Source organism: Setaria viridis, chromosome 9, assembly GCF_005286985.2.
Source record: "Setaria viridis chromosome 9, Setaria_viridis_v4.0, whole genome shotgun sequence".
In the NCBI taxonomy this organism is placed as follows: domain Eukaryota; kingdom Viridiplantae; phylum Streptophyta; class Magnoliopsida; order Poales; family Poaceae; genus Setaria; species Setaria viridis.
Genome location: NC_048271.2, coordinates 18,515,345 through 18,525,316, shown reverse-complemented (window position 1 = coordinate 18,525,316; position 9,972 = coordinate 18,515,345). Strand labels below are relative to the sequence as shown.

The 9,972-nt window shown below is 47.1% G+C and overlaps 1 protein-coding gene across 1 annotated transcript; it reads left to right on the top strand.

The window, feature by feature from the left end:
- The first annotated feature begins 607 nt into the window (after positions 1-607).
- LOC117840401 (uncharacterized) lies at positions 608-9,618 on the top strand. The gene is made up of 7 exons (XM_034720906.2): positions 608-1,013; positions 1,131-1,227; positions 1,334-1,449; positions 1,540-1,584; positions 1,943-1,968; positions 9,038-9,173; positions 9,311-9,618. The coding sequence occupies exons 1-7, from the start codon at positions 644-646 to the stop codon at positions 9,409-9,411; spliced, it is 891 nt and encodes a 296-aa protein (XP_034576797.1). The 5' UTR covers positions 608-643; the 3' UTR covers positions 9,412-9,618.
- Positions 9,619-9,972: the final 354 nt, after the last annotated feature.

The following is a 9,972-nucleotide window of genomic DNA, read 5'->3' as shown; positions in this document are numbered from 1 at the left end:
CCCCTCCAAACAAGATAATCAATACAACACAACCAACACACAGGACGTATGTATTACGCGACATTAGCGGTCTGAACCTGTCTAAATTGTGTGTTCGAATTTACCATCGAGTTCCTGATCTCGGCGAGCCCCACGCATAAAACACTACATCGGGTACCCTTGCCGACAAAAACCAATCCGAGACCATAGTTGGGCAAAGATGAACTTTTTCCTAATAAAAATTAAGCATATCGCTACTGCTTTCGTTTCTTGGGTTTTCAATTGGTATCAACATTTTTCCCCCGAGATCAATTGGTATCAACTATTCAACTTGGCCGGGCGGGAAGTCAGCCACAGGCCGGAACCATTTTTTTTTTGAGATGAGAGGATGGATCATTTTGTTTTGGAAAGGGACGATGGACGAGTTTATATTTTATAGTTGAAAGAAAAACGCTGAAATATCAGGTAGGCCGGGCAGTGCAGGCCTCCCGGAGTTGCTAGGATTTTGGGCTAAAAATTCCAAGCACGATCCGGCCTGGCCCAAAACGGATCGCATGCCGTGGACGGACACTTGTCTTCTCCACGGCCCGACGCCTCCGCCGGTTCCCACGACACGCCTCCCCCGTCTCCGCCATCAAAAACATCTCCAAAACCCCACTCCGCAATGAGACCCGCAGCCGCCGCAGCAGCAGCCACCGCCACCGCGGCCGCGCTCCGCCTCCGCGCCGCCGCCGCTTCCCTCTCGTCCCCACCCGCCGCCCTCTTCACTCCCTGCCGAGCCGCCATCGTCCTGCCCCCTCTGCGCCGCTTCTGCTCCCCCGCCCCTCCCTGCGCCTCCGCCGCCCCCGACTCCCAGCCCCCGCCGCGGCTGCCCTCTCCCGTCATGGACGCGCAGTTTGAGTCCTTCCGCGCGCAGCTCGACGAGTCGTCCACCCTCCGCGACCGCATCCGCGCCGTCGTCTCCGAGATCGAGTCCGCCTCCCGCGTCGCCACCGCCGCGCTCCTTCTCGTCCACCAGCCCGTCCCCCTCGAAGGTTGCCACCTCCCCTCCCCTCCTCCCCCATTTCACTTCTCCTAGTCGTTTGTGACCTCCGAGCGCGCAATCTCGTTAATTGCTCCGGAGTTGTTTACCCTCCTCTGTACTCGCGCAGATGTGCTCGGGAAGGCCAAGGCGCAGGTGGAGGTGATCAAGGGGCTGTACGCGCAGCTGGCGGAAGTCCTCAAGGAGTGCCCCGGCCAGTACTACAGGTGAATTGCTCCATTCAATTCGACGCATCTGTGTCCAGGTTGTTAGCAATCGGATTTTCTGAAGGAAATGTGTCGTGTCTCATGTGTCTGGGGGTTTGTGGCTAAGGTACCATGGTGATTGGAGGTCCGAGACGCAGGCAGTGGTGTCGATGCTTGCGTTCATGCACTGGCTGGAGACTGACGGTCTACTAATGCACACTGATGCCCAGGAGAAGCTAGGGTGTATGTCAGCGTTCTGTTAATTGTTGCAGTAGTTACATTGTGGTAATTGGTATGTCTCATGGCATCTAATTTGTATCCTGGCTTTTACAGTGAGCTCTGGGGAGTTTTGCCTTGATGTTGAGGACTATCTGACAGGTTAGTGTCTCTGTCAGTCTGTGCGTTACTTTTCTTCCCTTCACTTTTTTTTTCTTACTCTGTAAATAGATGCTTAGTCTTGCGATCTATGGATGTTAAGTTTTGAGTGTTTGCACAAGAACTGGACATGGATTGAAAGTTAAACTTTGTGCTAATCCTGGTGCATATATGCATGTTTACATGTTGCCAGCATTGCCATCTGTTAATTATTGCTTGAAACATGAGAACCGTTGCAGTACTGTCAAACAACTCTGAACTCATTCTGTTTGTATTTTTGTAGATTTATGGAACTTATGTCTTGTAAAATGTTCTGTGCAAATTATGCTGTGCACTTACATGAGACTTGCTTGTTTTTCAGGATTGTGCTTCATGTCCAATGAGTTTGTAAGTTCAATAACTGATCAAACAAAGAATAGTTCTCATAATTTTATTTTGGGAATATGCTTGTGGTTTGAAACTGAAAATGTGGTTCAACCAGCCTAAGTGCTGATGAAAGACTGTTGAGGAAATCAACGTATCCTTGTTAGGGAATATTGCATATTACTTTGAATAGATAATCTGAAGACTAGAACCAAATATGCAGACACCATTAGTTATATATCATCATCTGAACTCTAGAGTCTATACATAATTGATATGCACTTGTGGAGATCTTATTTAACAAGATAAGTCTAAAGATTAGTTTATGCCCCTCTGAAAAGATGAATGTCCCACCTATGGGATTCAGAATTATAATGATTTAAGAAAAAACTTTGCAGTAGAATTATGAAGTTATTGAGTAGGATTACCAACTATTTTTTATTTTGTTGCATGATTGCTATTGTACAATAAATTAGGCTAGTTCGCCAGTTGCCATACCATTTGTGGAATTGAAATGTGGTGTGCAATGGCTTCTTAACTATTTTATCTTGCTAAAAAATTCAATTGTTTAAGCTTTATTTGAGTTGTGCATTGCTTTAAATGTTGACAGTATTGTCTGTTTTGTTACTTAACATTTCCTAGTCGCTGGAACCTGTTGTCATGCTTAGTTGTAAAATGCTCTTAGAAAATACTATATCTAATCAGGTATCCATGTTGGAAAACAACATTTATTTTTTGGTTGTAGGCTGTAGGATGTACTGTGTATAAATTTGAATTACTGTTTGCAAGGCCAATATCAACAAAATCCTAGGGTTATGGACTTATAGTTGTCGCATCTACAGTCATTGGCCACTGTTAATATTATAATTGCGTGTGCCATATTATATCTGACGGAGTCTAACCAGGAACAAATTTTGTCCTGAAGTTTCTCTAAGAAGGCAACTTATTTGTGTCGATCTTGGCTGGAGTAGAAGATGGGGCCAATCTCCCCAGTTTTGTCATTGAGTAGCAGTTATAGAGGTGCAGTGTTCCAGAAGGTGGAATTCCGTGGTCGACTAAGCGTGCTTATGCGCTGGGCGGCGGGGTACCATTGCGCCTAGGGGGCAGGTGGTCCCCTAGGCGGCCCGTGGCGGCGGCGGCGGTGGAGGAGGAGGAGGCACGGGCGGATGCATGGAGGAGGTGGGGGACGGGCAGCGGCTGAGGTAGGGACGAGCAGCGGCGGAGGAGGAGGCAAGGAACGGGCGGCGGCCGAGGCAGAGACGAGTGCGCGGAGGAGGAGGCAGGGGAAGGTGTGCCGAGGAGGAGGAGGAGGCAGGGGCGGTAGGGTCGAACGAGGGAGGGGAGGCGTCGGGGAGATAAGGTTGGAGGTGGGCTATTGGATAGTTGGGCTAAATTGATGGGCTTTTTTTTTTGACTCAAGGCCCACTGGTCCCCTGTTTTTCTTTTCTTTAGAGGTATATATGATATGTATAGCAAGGTATATGTATGTATATGGCACCGCCTAGAAAAACACCTTGAAACTCCTAGCCCCACCTAGGCGCGCCTAGGCTCTAGACGGTGGGTCACCACCTAGAGAGCGCCTAACGCCTTTTCCAACCTTGTATAGGTGATTAAATTTGGGGCAAAGGACTGAATTTGGGCCATCTGATATCATAAAAATAGTATCATTTTCGACAATAGTGCTCTTTCTCTTGGACATTGGAAATCTGTTTTCAGGGAGGAATTGTGTTAGGGTCTTGGGCTACCCCTTGGGTTTAGGGCACTAGAGAGGGAGGGGGAGGTGGCCGGCGGCCATGGAGGGGGGCTGCGCAGGAGGCGCAGTAGGATGGGGCGGCGCAGGGAGAGAGGGAGAGAGAGCTTTAGGGTTGTACTCCTTAATTCCTTGCTTGATTAATTTGGTACATGGGGCCTCTCTTATATAGAGGGGACACGACTTAGCTTTCAACGAACCTAACTTACTTGGCTTGCAAGCCATCCTAATATCTAGACTCTTCCTAATTCCTATAGCCTAAGTAGACGGGCGGAGGCCGGCGTGCTACAGTTCACGCGAGTACTGTTCACGCAGGTCCTTTTGGGCCAGTTCTGGCCCCCTTCGGCCCAGCCGTCCTCGGGTTAGCCTTTGGCCCAATTGGCCTAGTTGGGTCTTCCAGGTCCGTAACATCTCCTACTGGATTTATTAGCAGCGTGTCCTCACGCTGCAGTGACACCCCTCCTTCGATTCCGAGGTAGGGGCCATGGGTGTTGCCCAAGGCGGTCAACACGCCTTTGGGGTTGATGTTGTGGGGACCACCTTTTATGTTTAGAGCCATGCCACGGCTCTCTTGTTGAAGTTGAGGTGGGGGCCATGGCTGCTGTCCAAGGTAACCCCATGGTGATGCTGAGCTAGGGTGGTGCCTTGGTGTCATTACCTCCATGTTGGTGAAGATCTGCATGTGGGTAGCAACATGGAGGTGTCCAGGTTGCTGGCGATGCAACACGTTGTTGTGGGAGCGTTGTTGATGCCGAGGTAGACGTTGGTGCCCACGCGCTGATGGAGCTGGTGCTGCGTTGGTAGTCGCCGAGTTGTTGAATGTCGACCGAGCAGGATGGCGAAAATGTCGACGATGTTGTGGGTCATTCCGTTGGTGTTTTCGACTACGTGAAGATCGCGGCCTACATCGAGAGCAGCCTGTAATTGATGAGGTATTGGTGTTCATGCTGCTGGGTGTTGCTAGTTGATATGTTAAGTACGACTGGCCGAGTAGTGCGCCCATCTATGACAAGGGTAGAGGGTTGGGTGCTCATTGTTGCTTTGCCTGACTGCGGGGAAAGAGGGCAGTCTATCATCCCAACTTGGATGGCACATGACTGTTGTTGATGTAGCCCTGCCTGTGTGCGTCTCATGTCGTTGTTGAGGTAGTTATCTGACACATCGCCATTGTTGATAAAGGCGTGGGTGTGTCCTAATGCCTGGTATTGCTAGCACATTTGCTCGCCATTGTTGTTGTGGTTGCCGGGGAGTTACTTTGTTGTAAACCGCTTTAGTTTCATTAAATTTATAGTACAAGCGATTGCGAACCTGAGGATGTCTGATTGCTGAAGAATGTTGTCGCCTTGTGGACATCCGTGGTTGCTGTCTGTATATACTCAGCTGTTGATGACGTTGCGGTAGTGTTGTGCTTCTTCGAATTGTTGACCACCTTGGGAGCTTTTTGAGCGTGGCGCCCAACTGGTGGAGACTGGTGGTCGTCGAAGAAGGACAGGAGGTGGACCAAGAATCGACCCAGGCACTTTTGGTGGAGGAGATCGAGTTGGCCATCTGTACCTCGTCACTGGACATGAGGTAGGGGTGCATGCTTCCCGTTTGTGAGAGTTGCCGATGGAGGAAGGAGTCGGCGATGTAGTTGTGGAAGCCGTCGTCTAGGGTCGTTTGCCCAAGGTGTGTTCTCTTGGATAGCCACTGGGGGTGTTCTAGAGGTCGTCGTTGTTGTCGATGTGCCGTTGGTGGGTGAGGTGCTTGCTGATGGAGAAACAACCTCGTGTTCCTCCTGAATACGCTGAGTTGTTTTCCCGCTGGAGTCCTCCGTAGATGCCTCTGAGAGATTTAGGCGTGAGGGCGCTTTTAGGCAGTCTGTGCTCGCCTGAATTGTAGGGCCGTTTGCCCTATGTTTTACCACGCCTGTAGAGGTTGGTGAAGAGGTAGGCGTGCGCTGCCGAGTCACGGTTGTTCCCATGTCCGGAGCAATGGTCACAACCGATGTTGCTGGTGGTTGTCGCATCGCCGAGTTATTGGAGGATGAGGTCGATGTAGTTGGTGTAGATCGACTTGTAGATCTGTCGTCCTTGAGCAACGTGGTAGTTGGGGATGTGGATGATCTGGTGGAGGGAGACTCCTCCAGAGGCGCAGCACCTAAGTGTGTCGAAGCCACAATGTCGGTAGGTGGCTCCATGATGAAGGCGTCCTCAGTAGGAGAGGTTGCTGTCGTAGATGTGGTGGCGCAGCATGTCATAGTGGTACTCACGGCCGATTTAGTAATTGTTGGGGAAGAAGGTGGTGACAACGTTGTTGCAGATGTGGCCGTGTTGAGGAGGTTCAGCCCAGAGGAGGGGCTGGCGATCGGCGTGTTGTTGATGACCCTGTTTTTGTCGATGTAGAGTGCTGGTGTCGAGGTTGTTGCCGATGGAGCGTTGATGGGCAGCTCCGCTAGATCAGACGCCGTTTCTGATGAGTTGGTGCAGCAATCTGTAGTAGATGCGTTTGGCTTGACAACCAATGTTAGTGGCACTGCTGCTGGCGATGGCGTTGATGTAGGTGTAACAGATGAGATCACAGCCGCTGATGTAGATGTCGTCGAGGGGGAAGATGTTGACGACGATATTGCCTTTGGTTCCTTCTCATGTTGATAATCAGGAACTAGTCTGGATACTAGTTCGTCCACCGATCTCTTGATCTGATCCCACTGCCTTTGCCCTCTGCGTATCTCATCTTCCTTAGGATCGTGAGATGCATCTACAATTATTTTAGGGCTGACCTAGGTGTTGAGTGCGGAGGAGGTTGATGCAGCAGATTGATTCTCCGCGTCGTTGATGGTGTCGCCCTTCTGATGCACAGCCGCACGGGTACTGTTCCTGAGATGAACAGTACCGTGGCTACTGCTCACGCCATGAACAGTAGCGCCGGAGTTGTTCACTTGGCGAACCACCTTGTGCTGGCTGCCTCGTTGCAGATCCCATGAATAGGTGAAGCCCATGGTGATCGGTAGCCTGGTCTCTGGATACCAGATGTTAGGGTCTTGGGCTACCCCTTGGGTTTAGGGCACTAGAGAGGGAGGGGAGGTGGCCGGCGGCCATGGAGGGGGGCTGTGTAGGAGGCGCAGTAGGAGGGGGTGGCGCGGGGAGAGAGGGAGAGAAAGCTTTAGGGTTTTACCCCTTAATTTCTTGCTTGATTAATTTGGTACATGTAGCCTCTATTATATAGAGGGGACACGACTTGGCTCTCAAGAAACCTAACTTACATGGCTTGCAAGCCATCCTAATATCTAGACTCTTCCTAACCTAAGCAGACGGGCGGAAGCTGGCGTGCTACAGTACCCGCGGGTACTGTTCACGCGGGTCCTTTTGGGCCAGTTCTGGCCCCTTTGGCCCAGCCAGCCTCGGGTCAGCCTTTGACCCAACCGGCCAGCTGGGTCCTCCAGGTCCCTAACAAATTGGCTCTAGTTATTCTACGAGCCAAAACAGGGGTGAAACTTTTAGAAAATTGGCTAAGTAGCTTTTGACATGTTTCTATTTTTCTTTTGAGCTTCAAGCTCTGTAAAATCCCATGCACATATCCTGCCTTTAAATATATATAAAATAAATAGGTAGGGGCCTCACCTGTTGTTCGGTAAAAAAGAAACCTTCCATATTGTAATAGATTTGATTAAAATTTTCCAATCGGTTTTCATATTGCTCAACCTAATAATTCATGTTAATTTTAAGAACAATCCTGCAATGATTATAGAATTGCATAGCCTAAGTGTGTAACTGTCATCATACAATTCCTTTGGCTAATCATATAGCAGAACAGGAGCGTTTGGACTAAATTATAGGCACTGTTTTGGCAGTTTTCTACATGAGATAGTTATCTTCTTGTGACTGTGCAAGTAATAAGATAATGAATACTGATGGCAGTTAGCTTTTCTTGCGGCTGTGCATGAGCATGAAATTGAATAGTTATGGTGTGGAAAAATACAAGTTCATATTGATAAATAGAGGGTCACATGAAAGTAAGAAAGATTAGTTATTGACTTATTGTCATGTTATCTGGTGTGAACTGCATTCTTCCATGTTATGATTAAAATTTTGACACAGCAATGCTACATAAGTTGTCTAGTTGCCTGATAGCTGACTATGTCTTACACTTTTACTATGGAAACAGTACGAGTATGTGAAGTTTTAACACCTTTTACTCTTCTGCTCAAACTTAATATCGATAGTAGTAACTCTGTCTTTAATATGAAAGCGTATTGTTGTACATAAATATTTAATTAAATCTCGTGGCAATCATGGCAAGCAGGCCCAATAGTGGTGAGACTTGCAAATTTCAGCAATAATAAGGGGAAAAAGGTTTGCTTAGATGAAATAATTCCTTCAGAGAACCAAAATGCTTTTTTGAGGTACATGATTTCATATGCTAATTTCACTTGAAAAGGCTGACATACTAAATCAATCTGTAATGCTAATATGTTAGTAAAATTATGCATGATTGGATAAAAGACCAGTGGGTTAAGGGATCAAGGTCAACATGTACAGATTATTGAGATAAATTTAAAAACATTTTTGTGTGAGCTCAGGACCAACCCCATTTTGTTCTTTCCCATTGTAGTCTGTTATGCTGAACCCATTATCTTGTTTAAACGAGGTTCACACATCCTAGTTGCTTCAGGACATCAAGAGAAACAAACAAATGATTGAAACATATGACTCCTTTACCTTGCAATAGTTTCTTTGTGTGGCACCTAAGAATATGTTGAGTGTTGTGATAAGTATACACATTTATTTTACTTCTAAATTTCTATATGAAAAAGAAGCACTGTTATTCAAATGTCATAAAAATTTAGAGCTTGGGCTAGATTAAATACCTACTCCCTCTGTCCCTTTGTAACTATCGTTCTCACTTCCCGAGAATTCAAACGTAATCAACTTTGACCAAATATATATTAAAAAAATATTAATATTAATGATACATAATTAGTACCATTAGATAGATCATTGAATCTATTTTCATAATAAATTTATTTAAAAATATAAATGTTGCTAATATTTTCTACAAATGTAGTCAAACTTAAAAAAGTTTGACCAGCACGCTTCCCACGGCGACAGATATTAAGGGACAGAGGGAGTATACTTCAAAAGTTCGAATATGGATTGTTCTGTTGTCACTTGTCAGTAAAGACAAAACTGTACATCATGGGTATCAGCAAACTTTATGAGTGTGTACAGAACTGTAAACCACCTGCATTTCATACTGGATGCTTTATAGTGTTTGGTGATTCAATGGATGGATGAGTAGAACTCAAGTAATTCTCACCAGCTATGGACTGGAATTAATTGCTTCACGCTGATTGTTTTGCAGCCTAGATTTGTTGTAAATCGCGTCACTGCTGGAGACTACGACTGCCCAAGAAAGGTTCTGAGCTTCTTGACTGACCTGCATGCATCGTTTAGGATGTTGAACCTGCGCAATGACTTCTTGCGTAAGAAATTTGATGGTGAGTTTGTTTGCTTACAATGACTTGTTTAAGTTGTTCCTTGTAAAGATGACCTGGTCTGCTGCTGTATTTATATATTTCTTTAGGGCTGTTACAGTCATGGTGTGTAATGTGGCTTCTCTGTAATCGGTTTGCAGGGATGAAGTATGATTTGAGGAGGGTGGAGGAGGTCTACTATGACGTGAAGATCCGAGGACTTGTACCTGCGGAGCCAAAACAAGAGGCGGCTCAGTCGTAGAATCCTGGGTGGTGTTTAACGTACTATGTGGTCTGGCTTTTGCCATCCGTAACGTGTTCGTCTGGAAAATCCTTGTTGGAAGCATATGCGATGGCTGAACTAGTTAGTAATTTTGAGGGCCTGACTCCCATATGTGGAACAGTGGAAGGAGCCTTGTGCCAAATATTTCTCAAAGGGAACTGGCTGATATTCGCGTTGTGGATTACATTCGGAAATGCTTTGTCCGCTCAGCCTAATGGATAGCTGGCGTCGTACATGGGATCCTTAGCTAGTGTAGCAATCTGGCAACGTAATGGCATCCAGTACTGACGTAGGTGGTTAATATAAAGATGTCAGCCCGGCATGGATGCCTCCCCTCCACAACAAACCCGGTCAGCAAGGAGCTCGCGCTTAGTGTCCCTGCTGGGCGCATGGTCTAAAATATAATGCATGTGTAGCTAAATATCTTGGTGTTCGAAAGGCAACATGGAAAGGGTAGTTGATGGAACGTTCCATTCTAGGGTAGCACTTGCATGTCAAGGATGACGGGGAATGGTACGGGTCGTGTTGGCCGGCCCGGCC

Excerpts from the sequence above, each read along its gene's own strand:
- LOC117840401 (XM_034720906.2), top strand. The coding sequence starts at position 644 with ATGAGACCCGCAGCCGCCGCAGCAGCAGCCACCGCCACCGCGGCCGCG. Across the intron at positions 1,014-1,130 it reads CCAGCCCGTCCCCCTCGAAG|ATGTGCTCGGGAAGGCCAAG; the intron begins GTTGCCACCTCC and ends GTACTCGCGCAG. Across the intron at positions 1,450-1,539 it reads TGCCCAGGAGAAGCTAGGGT|TGAGCTCTGGGGAGTTTTGC; the intron begins GTATGTCAGCGT and ends TGGCTTTTACAG.